We start from the raw sequence: 22655 nt of genomic DNA, 5'->3' as shown, positions 1-22655 counted from the left end.
CCGGGGGCTGAGCTGCTGCGCGCGGCGGGAGGAGCCTCGCTCTCGGCGGCGGCGGCGGCGGCGGCACAGGTGGCGCGGGCCGCGCGCAGGGCGCAGCTCGGGAGCGCTCGGCGCCGGGCGCCAGGGCGGCCCAGGCTCGCCCCCGCGGCGGCAAGCGGCCGAGCGGAGCGGCGGGCGCGGCGGCTCGGGAGCCCGGGCCGAGCCCGGGGAGCCCCGCGGAAGCCCGAGCAGCCCGCGGCGCCCGTGGAGTCGGGCAGGGGGCGCTACGCTCGCCGCGCTCTGAGGGGCGGCCGGGCCGGGCGCTGCGCACTCGCGTCGGGAGCCGCCTCTCGCCCGCCACGCTCGCCCCTGCTCCCCGCCAGCATCACTTGTCCCGCGGCCGCGCTCCGACAACAAAAGCGGAGGATGCTGCAGCTGGGCAAGGTCAGGACCTTGCTCTGAAGCCGGGCGGCGGCGCGCACGCCTTTCCCCCGACTGAGGAGCTGTCTTTGGCGGCGGGTGCATGTTCGCCAGGAAGCAGTCGGGCGCCGCGCCGTTCGGTGAGTTGCCTTCGCTGAGCTGCTGGAGCCGGGCGCATCCTCCGGGCGTCGTCCTCTTGCTTACCTCCGGTGGGGGTTGGTCCTTTGCCGCTGGCCGGGCCAGGGGTGGTGGTGGCGGCGGCTGAGGGGTGCTGTCTGCCTCCGGGGAGGATTGCGATCGCGCCGGTTCCCCTTTCGGAAGACTGCTCTACCCGGAACGGGGTCCGGGGCCAGTGTCTTTCTTGGAGCGGTTACCAAGTGGCTTCTCCGCGTGCTCCCCTCTCTGCCGCCCCTCTCCCCCGGAGGACGCGTATATAGGGCAACACCGACTGCTCCCCGCCACCCTCCAGAGCAACCCGGTTGCATTCATGACGTCCCTAATATACGGGGAGAAGAGGGGGTGGGGGTGGGGAAGACTTCCTTCCAGTCTTTTGCCCTTATGTTCAATGTCATTACGATGTTTGGCTAGAACAAAATGGAAAGACTTGGTCATTTGCGTCCATGGCCGTTTCTTCAGTCTCCCGCTGCTCGCCAGACCCAGACCCCTTTGGTCTATATTTAGCGTTTCCGAGGACGCATTTTCAGAGGGATTCACAGGCTTCCGGGGCTTCTCTGCCCTGACAATAGATAGCGAGGCTCTGGAAAGCGCTGCCTGACAGCCAGGTTTGGCAAGGGTGCTTGTGCTTGGGAGATCCGCGCAGCGATATTTGGGTGATTCGTAATTAATGGCTGAAAGCAAAGCTGCGCGTCGCTCTCCTCCCACCCGACCTTCCTCTTCTTCTGGTGTGTAATGTGTTCTTATCGATTGCTGCTCAGCAGGTTTGAGCCACTCTGTTCAGAATAAAGTCGTTAGGAAGGAGGTACAACCTCCTTGGTCTTAGGGTGGGGGTCGGAAAATAGACTTGGGGGGCTTAGGAGGTGTGTATCTCTGGATTTTCCACGAAGACCCACTTATTTCCCAAATGCCCAAAGTTGCGTATCACTGTAAACACCGGGGTAATGAAGGGTGTGGAAGAAGGGGATAATGGGGGAGGCCGTGCTTGCAAGGGGGTTTGTATTTCCCTCATTTGAACTGATCTGATGTGCTTTAGCTCTGCGAGGCTTTATAAATATGCATGCCTAATGTTCTCAAACAAATATGTTGCCTTAGAAAAGAGATATGTAATGAGCAAAAACCAGGCCTGGTAAGCATGACGGACAGTTCACTTTTAGGAACTGTGTGACGGATATGTAAGGTGTTGGGAATTTTCTGCATTGACTTCCATGAAAATGGGGAGGTGTTGCCATGCCTATGAGTTACCTCATTGTGCGCCCTTCCACTGATGGTAGTTTAGTTCATGTCTGCTGGTGGGGATGAATCTACATAATTAGAAGGCTCCCCAGTCACACTACTAAAAACCCCATGAAAGACTGTTTGATATGACTCCTTTTGGATTGCCGAAATAGGTCTGTGCATGATTTGGAAGATCCCATCTATGGGAAGTATGACCAATAGGGGCAAGAATCCTCGTGTATGGACTAGCTGCTTTCAACTCCCGGATGTCTCTTTCTTTAGTGTTTCTCTGTGCCAGACAGAATCCATTGTTAATGTTGAACAGTATGCTTACTGGTCTGTGGGTCGCAAGGTCTCGGGGCTTGAATGAAGATGGCTGTGTTTTGAATTAGTTGTTGAAATTTAGAAGGACTGTAATTATACCAATAACAAGTGAGCATGGTGGGCGCTGTAGCGCCAGAGGCTTCACTGCTCAAGTTAAGGGAGCACTGTGCTTCTTTCTACCAACATGCTGTACTTTCACCTTTATTCACATTTTGGGAACTTTACAGGAGCGCTTGGGGCACACTGTTGCAGTCCTTGCATTATATGAATGTACAGTTTCTCTCAGAAGCATGCCTTAGAGGGAGGAGGAGGGATGCCTTTCTCCCTTCTTCCCTTCCCTCTCTTCAAGTCTAGTGTTTCAGTCTGAACCATGGTTCTTAGAGTCTAGTTGACACCACTGTGTGGCCGCGTGCACCTTCAGGGAGCAGGTGCTGGGCACGAGGCTTTTATGTCATACTGTGGGTTGGAAATGATAGCACCTAACTGAATGGCAGTTGCAGCAAGTGCATGAGGTGGTTGCTGTAGTGAAACTGCCCTAGTCTTGCTGATAGGGGCTATTTAATTCTGTATGTGGTTGTGCAGTTGTAAAACCCGGTCATTGTGGATGTCACTGATGTTTGCATTGTTTATAATAAAAGTCACGCACAGTCGAATTACTGCATTGCCAGCCACTCTGCGTCTTTCACACTACAACAGAAGTCACCGCTTCTTCCTCCCAGTTCAGTAGTTCATCACAGAGAGGAAAAAAATGAAATTCAAATAATATTAGTTGGAAAAGGCAATTTGTAGTTTTGTTCAATATTTTCTAAGAATAATATCACTTTCATAATGGGATGTAAAACTGAAAAATAAACTTATAGTGTTCTCCAAGTATCTATCTCTTCGTGCACGTAATTGAATGGGTAGTGCCTCTCCCCAAAATGTAACTCTTTGATGTCGGACACACGTGTGGAATTGTTAAACAGTTTTGCACAGTGCTCTTGTATTTAGACAGGTCCTTCTTATAAAGGAAAGCCATCACTTTTAAGTTGGAAGTGATTTATAGTAATTTGTCTGTAAAACAAATTCTTTGTATGGATGGGTATATCTAGTTGCAACAAGCCAACTGAAACCAAAATAGAACATGTTACATCTCAGACCTCCCCAGAATGCACCTTCTGCCCTCCCCATTATGAATAGAATATGGACACGCCCTTCTTGGCGTTTCTCTTTAGGAATGGTGCTGTCCCTTTTAGCGGAAAGTGAGGTTTGGGTTCCTCTTTCTGACATAGTTTTCACTCCTAAGAAGATTCCTCATAATTGGACATATTTAAGCTCAAATTCAAACTATGAATACAATGCAAACATGTATTGCACAGTTATTTTATTTAAGCCAGTAGTTTGGTTGGAGGTGTCGCACAATGGGTTTCTGCTGACTGGGCTAATGAGTAAGTAAACTTTAGATCCAAATCCTCCCACTGGCTTGCAAGAGGGTTGTCATTGTCCACATTCCAAAAGTGAAGTTCTTCCATGGCTTCATGAGGTGTGTGTTGTTGTTCGTGAAAAGTTAATTTCAGTAAAACAGTTCACGATTCTTGTTGCTAGCTTCAAGTTTATCTGATTACATGCCAAAGTAGCAGCTTTTTATATGACTGTAGAGTATTAAACATGCCATACATAAATAGTTTCCATCCCATTGTCTGCCAATCCAGCCTACTGATTAATAAACTGCCTGGTTAGGTTTAATGAACCTGATTATGTTCACAAACAGTACCTCCAACACAGGGAACTCATAGACATATTTTATCATTCTGTGATTTTAGTTGCTTAAATTATGACTCATAACAAAATAAGGGATGACGATAACTCAAGTTCTTCATCTGTTTTGTTTTGTTATTCGAGACAGGGTTTCTCTGTGGCTTTGGAGCCTGTCCTGGAACTAGCTCTTGTAGACCAGGCTGGTCTTGAACTCAGAGAGATCCGCCTGCCTCTGCCTCCCGAGTGCTGGGATTAAAGGTGTGCGCCACCATCGCCCGGCTCTTCATCTTTTAATTACATGGCAGGTGAGGTGATTTCAAGGTCTTTATCTTGGCTAATTGATTTGTAGGAAATGGCTCATAGACATTAGGATATTGGAGTTATAGTCGGTATCAATTGTTTTTTGATGGGTTACAAAAAATGACCAAATAAACGAGAGAGCGAGTGACTTCTAGAACCTTCTGTGTTACACATGCATCCAGCCATGTCTCTGGTCAAGTTTTCCGCTGAAAGCTAAACTTATTTTTTATGATTATATATATTACTTATTACAATACATACCACTATTTCAGAATCATAAAACAGTCACAAACAGGTTGTAGGGCATGGCTCAGTTTTTCTGTATACTTATGACCTGCAATGAAAGTTATTAGAAAACTGAATTTACATAATGTAACTCTGTCTCATGTCTCTCCTAATAGGGAGAACACTGGCTTTTGAGTGATTGTCGACTGTTGTCTTTTAGCTGCTTGCCTAAGACTCAGCTTATTTATCTGTATAATGGGTCCAGTAAGGCAGACTATTACAACATTTTGATTTGAATATAAACTATGTGAATAAATGGCTTGTAGTTAGTTTTACTTATTAATTAAGATATATGCTTTAGAATAGATTATTAGCATTAAATGATTCCCATCCTCTCTAAGATTAGAAATTGTTTACTATTATTTTATAGAGACCCGCTATTGTAATATTATATTTTGTAGATTGACATGTAAAATGACAAATTTCCTATCTTGCAACATATATTTCCTATTACTTATTGGTCTATATAACCATTATGGTATAGGAAATTAAGTTATATCCTCTAGCACTATTTCTTTAAATGATTGCCATATCCCAGTAATCAGAAATTTCAAGGCTTTCATATTCTTTCTTATTGTTAACGTCAGACTCCTGATGAAGATCAAATTTTCTACAGAGATTAATGCTGTACAGCAAATATTATAGACTGTTTAATCAGCATCACTCTGTAAGGTCAGATATTAACCAGGTGCTCAATTTAAAGGCAGAGAGCTCCATTCTCAGCAAAAATCATTGTAAGGAAATAAAAGGAAACAGCAACAAAAACTGTCTGGAGAGGAGACCACATCCTCTGATGTTATCAGAAAGGGAGCCGAGGGCGCACATTGGCGCCATCTTGAACATCATTTGTCATGGTCATGTATTCCCTCATCCTAGGGATCTGCAGTGAAGACCCTGTGGGCTCTGCTTTCTCCTGGCTCCTTTGGCATCATTGAATTCCCCAAAGTCACTGCAGCTGTGACCTTCTGTAGCCCAAGTTTTGTGGTCATTACACTTGGATATGTAGTAGAATTTGTTAGAGACTGTGACCCCCGAGATTGACAGGAGAGACTAGCTTATCTTCAGTAGAGGAAGCATTTTGGCGATCAGCATGGTTATTTATATTCAAATTTATGTTTTGTTGTAAGAACTGCCAATTATGTTTTCGGAGTAAAATGGATGCTAAGTAAGAGGCATTACTGGCTTTATTTTCTGTTTGTTTTTGAGCAAAGTAAACAGGTGAGCCAATTATGTTTGGTAAAATCAGTATAGGTATATGTGTGTCAAAAATTTCTACAACTTTTGAGTGGCATGAACCTACTTCATTCAGAAAGTAATAGTGTCGTTACATCTAGGAAGTTGTGTCATTGAAGTTAGTAAATATGGTTATTCTCTATGGGTAAGACATGGGATTTTTTCATTTGTATTGGTTTATTTCTTTAATAATTGTCATTATCACAACTAACCTTAGAAATTAGATTTAAAAGATGTATGTTGGTTAAATATATGTTTGTAGCTGTTACATATAGTTAGTTCTGTTGGTTTGGGAAACTCTTCATGAAATACCTCCTCTTATTTACACATGAGCAACATTATTACAGAATAGTTTATCTTAAATTATGAAATACACATAAATATTGATTAATAATGTCTCTAAGGAACCAAATAAATAATCCTACCCTGATGTTCTGAGCAAGCTAGGGAATTAGAAGGGGGAAAGATGAAGGAATCCCCTGCAGGGACTAAACATAGCTTTGTGTGACCACTGAGTGACATCCTAGGTCCTTGGTCCGTCTTCTTTCTTCCTCCCCTTGGAGACTTATCTGCATCTGAGTTGGTAGAGCCCAGCTCTGCTCTCTGCAGACAAGGGTATGTTCAGAAGAGCAAGGCGGAAGAAGCAAGGCAACCCCTTCCTGTGTTCTTCAGAGGCAGAGAAAGTGGAAGGTTGGACCAAGGCCAGAAGTGTTTCATTAATTAAGTTCCCTTCACCTGAAAGGAAGCGTCAGCAGTAAGAAAGAAGTGTTCCCTGTTGGGACAGTCTATAAAGAATTCTGCTTCGTAGAATTCAGGACATGGAAGCATTCACAGCATTTCATTTAGTAGTTGAGTTCCTTAAATATTTCATGCTGTTTTGTCATTCTGTGAGGAATTGTCAGGGGAGTGCCTACTGCCTTGGCTGAGTTATAGTGAGTTATATGATCCATGAAAGTCAACTGAGTTATGAATGGCAAACTCGAAAGTAACTTGCTGTTAGGTTTTCTTTCTTACTCTCCACGTTAGTATTTTTTTTTTAGCTAAAATTAACTGGATGGCCTTGTAAGTGACAAACATTGACCATGAAAAGGATCATGTCACAGGCTAACTTCCCAAACCACATAAATACTGATCCAAGACAGCTATTATCTAGAGCATATTTCACTCACTGGAGTTAGGGTCTGACTGGTGTTTTAGTGTCTCAGGACTGATAGGCACAGTCATGGGCAGAGTTAGGAAATAAAAAAATACATTAAAAATAAATATGTTTTATGTGATTCTGAGCATGACTGTTTTACCTAAAAATGTCCACTTCTTATAATAAATTTTATTCTTTAACAATATTTTATTTGGTCCTTTAAATATTCTAGTAACATAGTAGTTATTATCTTCAACATAGGATAATTTAACTCCTAGAAGACAATTCTTCAGCAGTAAACCAATTTATCCAAGTATAAAAGAGCTATAATTCAACCTTCTGAGTCTAAAAAGTCCTCATGGATACAGAACATTGTATACAGATACAGATGGATGCTTGAGAATCATCCAGATGTTGTCAAGGTGTCTTCCAAAGAAGTTGTATCATTTATATTTTACCACAACAAAAGTGAGATTGTTTTCACATAATGATGGCAACAATGGGCATTGTAATTATAAAAACAATTGCCCATTAGATTGCAGAAATGTTACTTGCCTGTGATTTAGTTTGCTATTTTTAAAAATATTGAGGTTGAATGTTTTATCAGCCTGTGTAGTTTTCTTTTGGGGAACCTATATTTCTACACTCTACCCATTTCTCCTTTTCTCTGCTTGCCTTTTAGTGATTTAAATTGTTTATCTGTAGTAATTATCCTTCCCCTTTCTGTGTCTTAACAGCTGTAGAGTTCATTTCATTAACTCTTATTTGCAGAGCATGGTTCTGAACCTTGTAAATAAATAAAGCCACAGAGCGGCTACTGAGAGGATAACTTAGAAGTTGCACCCCAAAGGTGTGGATTGTTACTCTCATTGTAAGTCGAGAAGACATACTAATTCTTAAATTTTCCAGTAGTATTGAGGGAAAGTTAGGGAATAATGTACTTAAAACACTTAGCCAAGTACCTAGTAAAGAGACATTAGGAGTGTTGGCTAGTCGTTCTGCGAAATAATAAAATATGACGTCATTGTTCTGTAATTCCTACTTTTGCCCCCCACTGCACGATGCATCATTAGATGCCTGCAGCAATACAGGGGCCAATGCTTGAGCAGGCCAGGTGTCCATGGTCACTGGGCTCTTGGGTAGATAGATGGTTTTTACCTTTATTACAGATCCTTTCCTTAATGTTGCTCTATAGAGTCCTGCTTGTCAGGTTCAAGTTTCCTGGGGGAAGTAGAGTTTGGCACAGATCTGGGGAAAAATACTTTTCTTAAAATTTACATTCATCCTTTTCCTTTAAAGATGTGTGTCCATTTTCCTGGCTATACATAGTAGGTTTTTTTTTTTTTTTTTTTTTTTTTTTTTTTTTTTTTTTTTTTTTTTTTTTTTTTTTTTTTTTTTTTTTTTTTTTTACCAGAATTAACCCATTTGGGAGTTTATTTTATTATCGATCCTCATTAGATGGTGATGGGCACACAGTAAATATGCTACTTATTACAAGCGATACATACAGCTTTGCCCTCATTGTCTAAACCGGTTCATGGGCCTTCATGAGGTTTTGTTGTTATTGACTTTGGGCTAATTTTGGATACTGGCTACTGGGACCTTATGAAAAAAATCCAGTAGTTCTAGTTCTGTGATCCAGGTGATACTGGCATTGGGGACTTCTGTTCACCTTACCTGTGTGCCTGCTTTGTCATTTGCTTATTGGGATGAAACTCTCGGTGGTTTCTGGATGGGAAAACCGTATGGAAACGTTTAAGTTCAAAATACGTTTTTTGGAACCTTTGATGTACTCCGAAATATGGCAGTTTTTATGAGTTGGAATGAAAGTATTTTCTTGCCTGTAAAACAGTGTTTTTATTTGCTCCATTTCAATACCAGTTACAAGCAAAGCAAACCAGCCTACAAACCACAATCCCAGAGAACTTAGACAACAATGAGGACACTAAGAGAGACTTACATAGATCTAATCTACATGGGAAGAAGAAAAAGACAAGATCTTCTGAGTAAATTGGAAGCATGGGGACTTTGGGGGAGGGTTGAAGGGGAGAGGAGAGAAAGGGAGGGGAGCAGAGAAAAATGTAGAGCTCAATAAAAATCAATTAAAAAAATAAAAAAAAAAACCCAAACCCAAAACCAGTTACAACATCCCCACTTCATTGATTGACTATAATGATTGGTGTATGGCATGACATTGGGTATCTCACAAAGGAAGGAATCTTCATGGTAATATACTTGTTAGTTCTTTATACTACTTCAAAAATTGAATATAGGAAATCAGATCAAGAATTTTGATACTCTGAAAGGGGGAAGCATAAAACCCTATTGCTCTTCAGCAGTGAAGTCGGTGAAGCTATCTCTAGAATGCTGTTTTCTCTACCAGGGGGCTGTGGTGTCTGGCGCCAATGAGGCTTTATCAGAACGGTTTTAGAAGTGCGAACTCTGTTTTGGCTTCCATTTTTTCTCTTACAATATTTCTTTTAAAATACTTTGAATAGAATTGCAGAGATTCTTATCACCCCAACTGTAGCCTGTCAGTGGCAGAAGTCAAGGGAAGTCACAAAACTTTAATTTGTTACACATTCTCCAAATGTTTGAAGGAAATAAGGAAGGGAGGTTAAAATTGCCCACTGAATATTATCACTTAGCAAGTGGCAAGATCTTAAGATTTGGAGAAGACCTATCTTTGTGGCTGTTTATTTCAGGCATGGCGGTCTAGTTCCCTTGTTAATCTAAAGTCCCTCCTGCACCTCAGGTGCCTGATACATTGTAGAATGACACCATTCTTCCTATGTGAGAACCTAGAGCACGCACGAGGAGCGATTCTACCTTGCACCTGTGGACACTAGATAGAAGTGGGCTGTCACAGGAAGGAACTAGATGATTGTTGCAATTGAAAGGAGACACCCCTTGCTTGGCAGGTTTATATATGGACACGCCAGACAAGACGTGTTGTGGCGAGTCCTGAACTGGGGGCTTGGATAAAAAGTGAAGTCATTTTGAGAACTGTCAAAGAATGAATGTCTTGCTGAAAGTGCTTTCACTAAGCTGGGCAGCACTAAGTTTCGGGGAAGTAAGAAGCCCACAAAGAGGAGCCAACAACATGTTCTGAGTGTGTACTTCCAAAGCAAGATAGAATGTCTTCCCCTTCGAGATGTGGGGCGTTTTTTCTCTACTTGAAAGGTTACAACACTTCTGTTCAAAATCAGTTTTTAAAAATGTAGATGGTGTCCCAGCACTCGGGAGGCAGAGGCAGGCGGATCTCTGTGAGTTTGAGACCAGCCTGTTCTACAAGAGCTAGTTCTAGGACAGGCTCCAAAACCACAGAGAAACCCTGTCTGGAAAAAACAAAAAAAAATGTAGATGGTGGTACAATCCTATTTTCCATTGGGTCTCTGACATACTTTGCTTCCTCTTGTGCAAGCAAAGCTTCCTTAAATTATATTCATAGCCACAAAGACTCTGGATCCTTCAGTGTTAAGTGTGCATACTCTCTCTTTCCCACAGTGTAGCAAGATGAAATTACCTGTAGCCTGACAAACTGTCTTCTACAGCATCTTGTTTTGTACAGGGAGGCTAGCGGGTGATGCCAAGTTGCAGGAGGGTTTACCGCTGATGGAGCCTAGAAGCGTTGGCTTTCTTTGAGCAGAGGGTTGAAGGAAATAAAAACAGAGTTATGTTTTGAGCTTCCCTTGCACATTTGTTTTTACATGTATATTCTCATATTCTAGCACTGGATATGGAAAACATTTTTTAAAGCAGCATTCCAGATTCCTGTCCAGCCAGTTTTGCTGCTGCTCGCAGATCTCCAGAATCCCCTCCAATGATATCTACTTGATTGCAAATAGCAGGAAGTGATGTCAGGCATTTCTCATTGTAGCTTTTGAGGTGGGGTGTGGCAGGGTTCAGTGACTTGTTGAGATTCACAGCTCTGATCCAAAGAAGAGGTTAACACTAAGCTATGGTCACAGTCTCGCTCAGTATCCTTTGTGCTCACACAATTCTATCTATTGCATATCACTCTTCCCTTTCCTTCTCAGTATTTAGAACACACTGTAGTCTACAAGTGTATACTTTGTTTACTGTAGCTTATTAATGCTCAACATACTTACCAATAGCATATTAAAGAGGATGCTCACATACTCTTTAGTGATTTCAGTTTCATATAGGAGTGATTTCAGTTTTACTCTGGAAAGCTGCCCTGCTACCGTATCAGGAAGTAAACTGTAGATGCATACTGGTTTTGAATTGGACAACCAGTATGGTGTCAGGTGTTTCAGTGTGTGGCTGTTGGGTGTGCAGAGTACCAGCATGCCAGAAGACTTTGTGAAGATCTTAAGGATGGCAGGGAACGTATTGCATTTTAACAAAGTGTCTGTGAATGATCTGTAACATTATAAATTGAGTAGACTACTGAATGGCATAAATTATACCCAAATCAAGACCTAGGAACATACCATGTTTCTCTTTTGTGAGTAGTCCTACCTGGCTTTTGGGGAACTTCATTAATTGAAATATAGAAGGACTCTTGGTAAGGTAAGCAGTTGTCAAAACAAGATGATATAGAGTGTTGGCACAGACAACGGGCTTCTGTTCTCAGTCCTAGAGGCTGGGAAACTCTGCACACTTGGTTTCTGGTAAAGGACTCTTCCTATTTCCAGATCCTCCTGTCTAGCTGTATCTTTCTTCACATGGTCTTTTGCTCTCTTACCTCTCCTGGGAGGTGTCCACCCCAACGATGGATTGAAAGAATGTTTGTTCCACTTAAGACAATCTTGGAGAGTCAATTTGTTTAATTGGGGTTACTTAACAGAAGGATCTGTGACTCTTAGGCACCTGTATCACCGAACAGTCCATCCCAGGACAGATGAATGACTAATAAAAGATGTAAATCCAGAATCCCCATACAGTTTTCAGCAAGTTACTGCACTGAAGAGTTTGATCTTGCCAAGCAATTGTTTGTATTCTGTAAACCATGGGGAGGGTATTGGGAATCTTATGTTTTTTTATGAGTCCTGTGAGCTTTTTTCCATTCATGTTTCAGTCTGGAGGAAGAGATACACACTCATGTTCTAGATTTGTTTTGTCTATACCCTTCATTTTGCAAGATCGTTGATTCCATAAGGCCCTCCTTCTGTGACTTTGTGGCACCCTACTTAGCCTCAAAAGACCTCAATCGTTCATTTCCAGAGCTAGGGCTTCATCAGATATATTTTTTTTTCTGGGACGGGAAAGTGTTTCCAATGAGACTATAGGCCAAAGCCAGTGAGGTCTCCAAAACCAGGAAGGCCAACCTTGACAGCACGTTTTCTGATTTTAAGACTGAATTATTTCTAGGCAGAATGAGAATGTTCAGTAGATAAAGTTGTTAATTCTTTGAGAAATTTTAAATTATTCCTCAGGTCTTCTGAAATATTTGACTTTGATTTATAAACTACAGATCATGGTGTTAATTATGCTATAGAGTACTACACACAATGTGTTATTCAGGTTTTGCAAAATTATTTTTGCATGTATTGTTCAAAATTAGATGGATGCTTCTCATCTTGGTTAAACCTCTATCTTCCATGTATCTGAATTCCTAATGCTGGTCCAGCCCCCGCCCCCCATCTTACATTTCTACTGTAGATTCCTGATGGCAGGAACACTTGGCTTCCCTCCAGTACATCATTCCCAGAGCTTCCGGAAGGCTAACCTCTTGCTTTTGCTTATAGCATCCGCAAAGATGGTCAAGTAAAGGACCAAATCTTCTGATTTCCATGCTGATAGAGACATTGTTCTAGTAAAAAATGCCCCCCCACACACATTTTGTCACCTTCCTAATATCATGTGAACCAGAAGTCATCTCATCTTCTTATTAATGTGTAAGATTGTTTTCATGTGTTCATCCCTTGAGGGTTGGCACTTCTAATATGTCAAAGGAAGCATAGATGGATTTCACACTGTACTCTGTGAACACTAATGCACTCCTGGCTTCTGGGCAAATGCCTTATAAGGACCCATTTTTAATATATGATCATCACTGAGGCCTGTGTTAGGTACATGTTGAAAGAGAGGAGTTAGAGGGCAGCTAAGCTAACAGTAGATGGCCATGAGAGATCAATGTAGCCGTCAGTGAGCAAGAGTTGACAGAGAGTCCATAAAAGGTCTAACACAGTACTTTCCTTAGTAAGTTAGCTGCCTTGTATTTCCCTGCAGGTTATGCCTCAAATACAGATTATCTCATCATAAATATAATTCAAAGATCCAGAATATTTTGCTGCAGAATAATATTAAGCATGCCTTTAGAATCCCACCAACTTCATATTTTCATGGGAAAATAAGTGTTACCTTAGAGAAGAGTTGTACATTAGGAACCGCATAGGAGATGCTGGTTTGTGTAAGAACTTAGAGATGATTCTTCTAGAAACATCATCTTAATGATAAGTATAGGTGAATAATGGTAGCATTAGAAATGAGTATCACATTTAATTATGAAAAGTAGATTTGTTTCCCCAAAGTATGTACTCACCACCCAATTTAAATTTCAGATACTATCTGTGCAATAGAACATTGAAACTGAAAAGTAATTTATTTCAACCTCTACTAGTGTTCAGATATTGATTCTTGGATAAGACCTTGATTGTTTCATGTGGAACACATTGTATAGTTTTTTCATAAGGAATACATTTGAGTGTATATGGGTTATTAATGGTTTTGAAATACTGCAATGTAATAAAACTGTTAGCCCCTAATTATGTGACTTCAAAAATTGAAATTTGGTAGCTTCATGTACACTTTTAGTTTCTCTTATATTCGTGACTCAGAATTAATATAATGCTTTTGCTTTTATATACATACCTGTCATTTGGACTTCCTTGTCACAAAATTCCCTGCCTAATTAAATTTCGTATGCCTTGTTGAATTGTCTTTAAAACAGTTTCCTTGTGAGATTGCATTTTTTTTTTTTTTTTTTTTTTTTTTTTTTTTTTTTTTTTTTTTTTTTTGGTTTTTCGAGACAGGGTTTCTCTGTGGCTTTGGAGCCTGTCCTGGAACTAGCTCTTGTAGACCAGGCTGGCCTCGAACTCACAGAGATCCGCCTGCCTCTGCCTCCCGAGTGCTGGGATTAAAGGTGTGCGCCACTACCGCCCGGCCTGAGATTGCATTTTTTGACTGTCTACTCAAAGAGAGCGGTGTGGACCAAGGCGTTTTCCTCTTGGAGCCTTGTAGTGGTTCCGTGCTTGAGCATCTTAGGCTTTTGGTTACTGCACTCTGTTAATTCTTCCTTAAAACACCTGACTCGGTTTAACTCTAGAGAGGGTTCTAGGGCTCCAGACTTATCCTCAATAGCTGTGCTGAGGGAGTGGACACCTCAGGGCTAGGTAGCAGGTGACATTCTGGCCTTTCCTTAGCACCTTCCTGTACACTGTTGACATTTCGTGTGCTATTTGAGTCTCAAGGAAAGTGAGAAAAGGAACATTCAGCTGACTATTTGCCAAATGCATCCCATGCCTTGAAAATGTTCTTATTTAATCATCTTGAGCATTTGAAAAATGTACACTCTGGCCTGCATTACCATAGTGTTCCTGAGAATATTAGATAGGCCCCAAAGAATCCATGCTGTGTGTCCTTTCCCTACCTTTTATTCTTTTCATTTTTTTTCTTGTAATAGGGTCTTGCACTTTAGATCAGCTAGTTTGCAACTCACTATGTAGCCCTGGCTGGCCTTAAAATTTCCATAGTTCTGCATCAACCTTCTAAATGCTGAATTCATCATATGAGTTACAGTGCCTTTACATTTATCTTTTGTCTACAAAAATGTAATTTCAATCTAGTCATTTTTCTCCTCAATTGAGGACCTAATTAATAATTTAAATACAATGCTTGAATTTTTTTCTCTTCACTGAAATTTTCCATTTGGTGGCTTACTGAGTAAGACACTCGAATCCTCCTGTTTTCAAAACACTAAGGGAGATGTGCCAACAGTTAGGTCATGGGGGATTTCATGATTGGATTAACATTGGTGTGGCTAGAAATAATTATCTGAAGTCCCTAAGCAACTCAGGAATCGTTGGGCTGTGTGTGGCTCTGCAGAGGGATGCAGTTGCTCTCCATAGCCAGTTGTTGTGGCTCTGCAGAGGGATGCAGTCGCTCTCCATAGGCAGTTGTTGTGGCTCTGCAGAGGGATGCAGTCGCTCTCCAAAGGCAGTTGTTGTGGCTCTGCAGAGGGATGCAGTCACTCTCCATAGGCAGCTGTTCTTATGTCAGCAGCACTTCTGTCTTTCCGGGTTTTATACCCAGCTGTAATATGAGCTTGGTCTTTAATTTCCAGAGAACTCAACTGATATACCATTGTAATGTGCTAGTGTTTCCAAGAAAATCCATTTTCTGAGTTTTACTTCTTTTCTTTTTTTTAATTATCCTTCTTTCATACATTGCACCATGAGCCACGGTTTCCTCTCCTTTCACTCCTGCCAGTCCCTCCCCACTCCCCAGTCCCCAGTTCCACTTCTACATTTTCCTTTTTTCAGAAAAGAGCAGGCCTCTCATGGATATCAACTGCAAATGGCATAGCAAGTTATGTAAGACTAGGCACACATCCTCATATCATGGCTGACAAGGCAACCCACTAGGAGGAAAGGGGTCCCAGAAGTAGGCAAAAGAATCAGCGATACACTCATTTCCACTGTTCAGAGCCACACACACACACACACACACACACACACACACACACACACAATGATGTAAAAGGTAAGGTGAAGCTTGTCCACTTTGGGTATTTTGTTGATCTATCTGGCCTTCTGTATCTGGTATTCTGCATCCAAAGACTCAACTACACCAGAACCAAAAATAAAAATAAACAAACACTAGCATATATGCATAGAGTTGTTTTCTTTGTTTCTGTTTCCTAAAAATTACTCTGTGACAGCTGATCACATGGTGTGTGCATTGTTTCTAGTGCTGTTGTGTCAAGAGCTGCTATAAACCTAAAGACCCTGTGCATACGTCATATAGATTGGATCCTGCATCCATTTACCTAAAGGGCTTGGCTATCCAAGTATCATGTCTGGAGCAAGTACATTATGGATAGTGGGGCATCACTGTGCTGAGTGGAGGGCATTAAAATATAGTTGTGTATTACAGAATATGAGCAAACAACTCATAAAATTGTCTCTAACCCTCATGCTGCTCATTTCCTGTGAGATGCTCATGACGTCAGTCTGATGCTGTTAGTGTTGTTAAGGCCCCCAAACAATGGCGATCTAAGACCTTCAGAGTTGACAGGAGCCCACAGAGATATGATACTAAATGAGCTGTGGGGTCTTCTGTGGACTCCTTGAAAAGTAAGAGGACATTAGGGAAATATGAGATGAATTTAAATTAAGTATAGACTTTAATTAATAGCAATGTTTAAGTATTGGCTTATTAATTGCAACCAATGTACCATAGCAAAGAGGGTAAATTGAGTATTAAAAGATAACTCAGTATTAGAATTTCAGAAATTCCTATTCAGAGTTTTCAGAGGCTTCAGGAAGGATGGGGAAGCTTGCTTCTTTTGAATACTTTCGGACTCTGTCCTAATGTTTTATGCTTGTTTTTCAAACCTGACTTGCTGCTTACTAAATGGCAAATCAGTGAAGTATTATAATTAGTTCTGTCATAGATGTCTTGCTCTGGTAACAGGAAAGAGAACACTAAAACTGCTTTAAAGTAATAAGTTTTCTGTTGTCTTGATGGTTGCTCATAACCACGGGAAAAACTAACTCAGAAGTTGCTGAATTTTTCCATTCAGTGTAATTTTAGAGCAGACCTTTCAGAGAAGCAAAGAACAACTTTATTATTTATTTCAAAGTCGCTTTGACCAATTATTAGGAATATTTTCTTCCTTCCACATACAAATCAAAACAACAATAATAACAAAAAGAAAGAAGTAAAAGAAATAGTCTATGTTTTGTGAATGATTTTTCTAATCCTCGAAAATGAAGTCTTAATACCTCCACCAAGGCTGATGCACAACCCATTCAATCCCCAGGTTCTTTCTAGCTACACTTACAGTGGATCCAGTTAGCAAGAGAGGATGTGAGAAGCCTGTCAAGATTGAAATAAAATAAGACTTTAAATAGTGCATTTCAATTTTATTGTTTTAAGAGTTTTTAGGGTAACTGTGTCTGAAATAGTACATTAGATATGTACATTGAAACAAAATTGACTTTCTTTCCAAAATCCAAATCGAACTTGGCCAAATGAAATTAATTAGCAAAATCACAATTCTCTCCCTTAATTCTACTGATGCCAATATCTTTGATGCTGCTAACACTGGTGATGGACCAGTCTTAGCCTTTTTTGGACACCCACAATTGTGATGGGAGGTTTCCCTATTCAGCAGTTTCTCATATCACTTACTTAAATGTTGTTTTCTTGTGAAAGCGCATCCAGTCCTACCTAATCTCAGCCCTGTGGAGCCCAAACCAAAACATACTCCGTGTTGCTTTTCATAGTAATTATGTGCTCATGAGAATCTGTCATAGCTCCCTGGGCTCCTAGTGATAATGGATAATAATGTTTTCAATCCCATATTTTATTTTTTTATTGATTTTATTGAGCTCTACATTTTTCTCAGCTCCCCTCCCTTGCTCTTCCCTCTCCTTCAACTCTCTCCAATGGTGCCCATGCTCCCAATTTACTCAGGAGATCTTGTCTTTTTCTACTTCTTATGTAGATTAGATACATATAGTCTCTTTTTAGTGTCTGCATTGTTGTCTAGGTTCTATAGGATTATGTTTTGTAGGCTGGTTTTCTTTGCTTTATGTTTAAAAAACAACTATGAGTGAGTACATATGATAATTGTTTTTCTGGGTCTGGGTTACCTCACTCAATATGATGTTTTCTGGCTCCATCCATTTTCCAGCAAATTTCAAGATGTCATTTTTTTCTGCTGTGTAGTACTCCAAGGTGTAAAATGTACCACATTTTCCTTATCCATTCTTCGGTCTGGAACATTTAGGTTGTTTCCAGGCTCTGGCTATGACAAACAATGCTGCTATGAACATAGTTGAGCACATGCCCTTATGGTACAGTTGAGCATTCTTTGGATATATACTCAAAAGTGGTATTGCTGGGTCTTGAGGAGGTTGTTTCCTAATTTTCTGAGAAATCACCACACTGACATCGATAGGGGGCTGTACCAGCTTGCATACCCACCAGCAATACAGAAGTGTTTCCTTTACCCCACAACCTCTCCAGCATAAGTTGTCATTAGTGTTTTTGATCTTGCCCATTTTTTGCAGGTGTAAAATGAAATCTCAGAGTTGTTTTGCTTTGCATTTCTCTGATGGCTAAGGATGTTGAGCATTTCCTTAAGTAACATGGAGGATGTGTATCAGTGTGAGTCAACTTAGTTACACAGCTTGAGAAATCAGTCTCTGGCTTCAGCAGACGAGAATAGAAAATCTGGTGCATTACAGCTTAGACTGCCCAGGGCTTGAAATGGAGTTGTATATAATACTAGTTACCTGGGCATTCAGCCAATGGATTCTCCTCCTTTGTAGGTTTCCCCGGCCAGTGGGGGAAATGAATGAAGTCTTAAATGACATCATACATCACACAGCCATATTTCATCAGGCAAAGTGAACCACAGAGCCATGCATTCTTACCTGTGCCAAGAGACAGAGAGAACGAGGGTAGTGGTTGAATGGCCCTAAGCATACCTTTAAAAGGGACAGAAGAATCTTAGTGACCTGGGCAATTTAGAGTTTTGGACTCAGGAATCACTCCTCTGGAGCACGTAGTTCTATCCACAAAACCATACCTGGTTTCAGAACTCTTGTACTAAAAGCAGAGCTTTGGATTTTGTGCAGAAGAAAAAAAAAGTCAAAACCTCATTTGTCGATGGTGCGGAATAGGATGTGAATCATGATTGAGAATCAATATTATGATAATGTGCTCAAATAAAGTAGCAGCACATTCCAAAGCAATCTTGTTAGCTTTCAAGGATTACCATTTCTAGATACCAAGAAAATCCAAACCCATTTTTTATAAAGTAAAGGCATTTGTGTGTATGTGTGTGCCTATGCATATATTAAACATAGATTTGTGTGTATTTGGCTAATAGATAGGTTGATTTATGGATTGATTTTTATTTTATTTTTATTTATTTACTTATACATGTGCATATCTCTGAGTGAGTTTTATGTGTATCACATGAATTCAGGAGCCAGAGGAGACTAGGAGAATGTCTTAGATCCTTTGGAACTGGCATTCCAAGACCTTGAGTTATGAGAAGTTGTGAGCTACCACATGGGTTCTGGGAACTAAACCATGAGCTGTTGAGCCATCTTCCAGTCCCAATAGATTTGACATTTTGTCTTAATTTGGTAGAAGTAATGGATCATAAGCAGGAATACTTGCTCATTTTCAGGCTTATTCTTCTCCAGTTCTTCCTTGCTCCCATCCGTCCACATCTTCCTTGCCTATCACCTGAACCTCAAGGGTATTAGTTTGGCAGTCATGTTTCTTTGCTCCACTTGGCATCCACATCACCCTCATTCTTCTTCATGCTGGCATGGTCTCCATGGCAACCCCAGGCTGCTCCACAGGCAGCTGGCCGTGCAGGATGGCTGAAGCTGGCTGACAGAAGCGATCAAAGAGTGAGGAGGCCTTGAAGAACCCTGGGAAACACTTCTGGTGTAATCACAGAGACAGAAATGAAAAAAATGTTATTAATTTGAGATATTCAGGCTAGTGGTCAAAGTCCCAGGAGAACTCATGTTCCATCTGCACCTTGCAAATGCTAGTATTCCCAAGTCCCCAAGCATCTTCCATGGGTGGGATTACTCTGTTGGTAGATGCATGAATATAGGACAGGCAGACTGACCACTGGGCAAGGGCCAGTATCTGCACTGGGCAGTTGTGAACAGACACAGGATGGCGAAAGCCCTAACGAAGCAGTAGGAATGGTCTTGCCCCAGATACCAAATCTCTGGATTTTATGCTGTATATTTCAGTTTAGTAGTCTAGAAATGAGTTTTAGTCACTTCCTTAGTCCACATGTTTTAGAGCTGTTTGATTTCCCTTGTACTCAGTGTAAGGTCTGAACCACAGAGCACTGTCAGACATTGAGTGGTCATGCGTCCTTTAAGCATTGATCTGTCCTGAAGATGGGAGGCAAGCTGCAGAAGAAACTCTGCTTATTCCTTGGGTTCCTCTGAACCTAGCATGACTTGATTGACCTTTCTCCAGGGAGCCCATCCCAGAGACAAGCTAGCAAATGTTTACAAGAAATAGCACATCGTGGTGCAGAGTGAGAGCCAACAGCAAGGGGGCGATGCTCTTTAGGGACCATGTCCAAAGAAAATGTGCAATAGATAAAACATGGTTTAAAATAAACTCCATGCACACGTTTGTTGCTCCCTGCTTCTTAATGCATAGTGATGTTGTTTTTCAACATAAAGTGAAATACAGTTTACAAATGATATAATTTTATCTTTAATCATGCCTCTCATTGCTTCTAAAATATTCCTTTTTGTGTACATGTGTGTGGAACTGGTACGTGTTCTACAATGAACTTTTAAAAGGATAAAGCTTAAATAGAAGGTAGTTGTTTCATGTGTTTCTTATAAGATTCAGTTACTTAATCCCACTATCATGGAATGTTAATAATTTTGTTCAGTGCTCTAAGGTACTTAAATATTTTTTCGTTATTAGGTGAATATATATATATGTGTGTAAATACCACATATGTATAAAATAATACATAAAATATATATGGAATATGTCTGTAATTTATAACTGAATTTATTTTCACTTGTAGAATGGAAATTTTCCTGACGTAAATAAACTATCGATTCATTGTTTCATGGTTTGGTGATGTTACTTGTCTTACAAATAATTGATATTCTCAAACAGATGTTAGTATGTGGTCCTGACAACAATAGAGACCATGATTGAGTGTGAGGAAAGTTTTCCCAAAACCTGTTTTCAGACTCTAGCCTGGATGGTGATATGGGGTAAAAAACTTCAAAGTAGATAACCACAGCACCGCAGGCAGAGCGTCTCTAAGGTCATTCAAATAGCGATAATAAGGATAACTGAAAAAGTACTTTTTTAACCTTTAAAGTCTTTCTATTAAAAGTTAAATCTGATATGCAATTTTAACTGAAAAGTTTTAGAAGTAACTTTGAGATACCCCAGTGGCTTGTAGAAAACCATATACCTTACTTTTCATTAATAAGCATGTATGACTGAAAGAACCTGTCTAGCCAGTAGTGACACTTTGATGGCATTTAATGCACATATTGGAAAAGAGAAATGTCTGATGAAGAATGAGCCATGTGCATATCTGAAGACATTAGGAGAAAAGACAGGAAAGAAAATGAAAGAAAGCCAGTGAAAATTGGCCCTTACCGACATGTGGGCTATAATCGTTCCTAAGAACATAGAAATGGTTTAATAATTAAAAATTATCAGTTACAGGTCACTTCAGGATTTACATCAGAGAGAATTTAAAGGAGGGTCATAGATGCGTATTTGATAGGAGAGCTGAGAAGCCAAACAAGAGATGGAAAACTTCCTTATGGACTAGTCTAAGAAAAGCGTGGCTCCCTTTTTGGGTATGTTGAGCGCCCTCCTCACTCCCAACATTCCCCACCACCAGTTTCCTCACTCGTTAACCCGTTTTTCATGAGCATGGAGAGGGTTATTCGAATCTCATACACAGACAGCAGTGATGGTCCCCAACACCCAGCCCTGCATTGCTGAGCCTCCAGGTCTCCAAAATGTAAGGAAGGTTAAGATGAAAAATTGATGGCCGAAAAAGATAGTGGAAGACACGACCCATAAAGCACCAGCATGAGCTCTGCAGGAAAAGCATAGGCGTGTGTAACTGCTAGCTGGGAGTCTGAGGAAGACGGGGGGCGGGGGACAGTAAGGATCTGGCCCTTCGATTCTTCCTTCTGTTCAGGGCTTCCAAGTGGGTAAAGCCAATTAAAATCTGATTGACAGACAAGCACAGACATCTACCTGCAGGGCAGCCCCATGGTATGGGGCAAGGCTTGCTGGGAAAGGGGTGGAAGTAAATATATAGAGAGAAACGAATCAGCTAATGCTTCCAGTCAATGCCTAAAATGTATTAAATTTCAAAATTATGCACAATCAACAACTCTCAGCAAACTAGGAATTTAAGAAAATAATCTAAACCTTAATAATATTTAAACCCTAAATTTTTGGTATTATTTTGGTCATGAAAAGAATAAGAAATATAGTAATAGTTTTCCTCAACCACTACCATAAGGCAGGAAAGTATATATGAAGTAAAGGATTTAAGAAAACCAGTAAATTAAAAGATATTTGCTGATTACTTGAATATTTACATACACCTCTGAAGGGAATCTGAGGAATTTATCAAAACTAGAAACAGAGCACAGAAAGATCTTTAGTCCCCAAAATGCAGTTCTAGCTATGGCTTGTCTTATAGCTTGGTTTATGTTTGTTCAAAACGTCTTTATTATAATTAATTGTTTTAAAAATATTTACAATATTGATGTCAATTAATACTGCCAAAGAAATGAATTAAAAAGCAACAGCAAAAGTATAACATAGAATAGAGCTGCAGTTGAATGTACATTGCAATTCATTACATTGTTAAATGCCCATAAATATTTAGTATGTTTTAAAAAATAATTGTTTATGCAAATTTGACTGTTCCTGTATTCAGCTTTCATGCAAAGTTGCTTCTCTTTTTTTTTTAAATATAATTTTTTATTGAAAAAAAAAGATTTCCGCCTCCTCCCCGCCTCCCATTTCCCTCCCCGTCTCCCTTTTCCCCCCTCCTCCCTCTCCTCTCCCCCTCCCCCCCACTCCTCTCCCCCTC

At 40.7% G+C, this 22655-nt stretch overlaps 1 protein-coding gene across 1 annotated transcript in view; it reads left to right on the top strand.

Moving 5' to 3' along the window:
• The first annotated feature begins 230 nt into the window (after positions 1 to 230).
• Positions 231 to 22655, top strand: part of Ctnnd2 (catenin delta 2) — a 709004-nt gene continuing 686579 nt past the window's right edge. Inside the window, exon 1 of the mRNA XM_050144862.1 lies at positions 231 to 539. Coding sequence (XP_050000819.1) covers positions 503 to 539 — 37 coding nt within the window. The 5' untranslated portion in view covers positions 231 to 502. The remainder of the gene's footprint in view (positions 540 to 22655) is intronic.

The sequence above is a fragment of the Alexandromys fortis genome, unplaced genomic scaffold, assembly GCF_014885135.2.
Source record: "Alexandromys fortis isolate MF-2015 unplaced genomic scaffold, M_Fortis_MF-2015_v1.1 scaffold_52, whole genome shotgun sequence".
Lineage (NCBI taxonomy): Eukaryota > Metazoa > Chordata > Mammalia > Rodentia > Cricetidae > Alexandromys > Alexandromys fortis.
The sequence above is the reverse complement of the archived record's forward strand: the minus strand, read 5'-3'. Positions and strand labels throughout refer to the sequence as shown.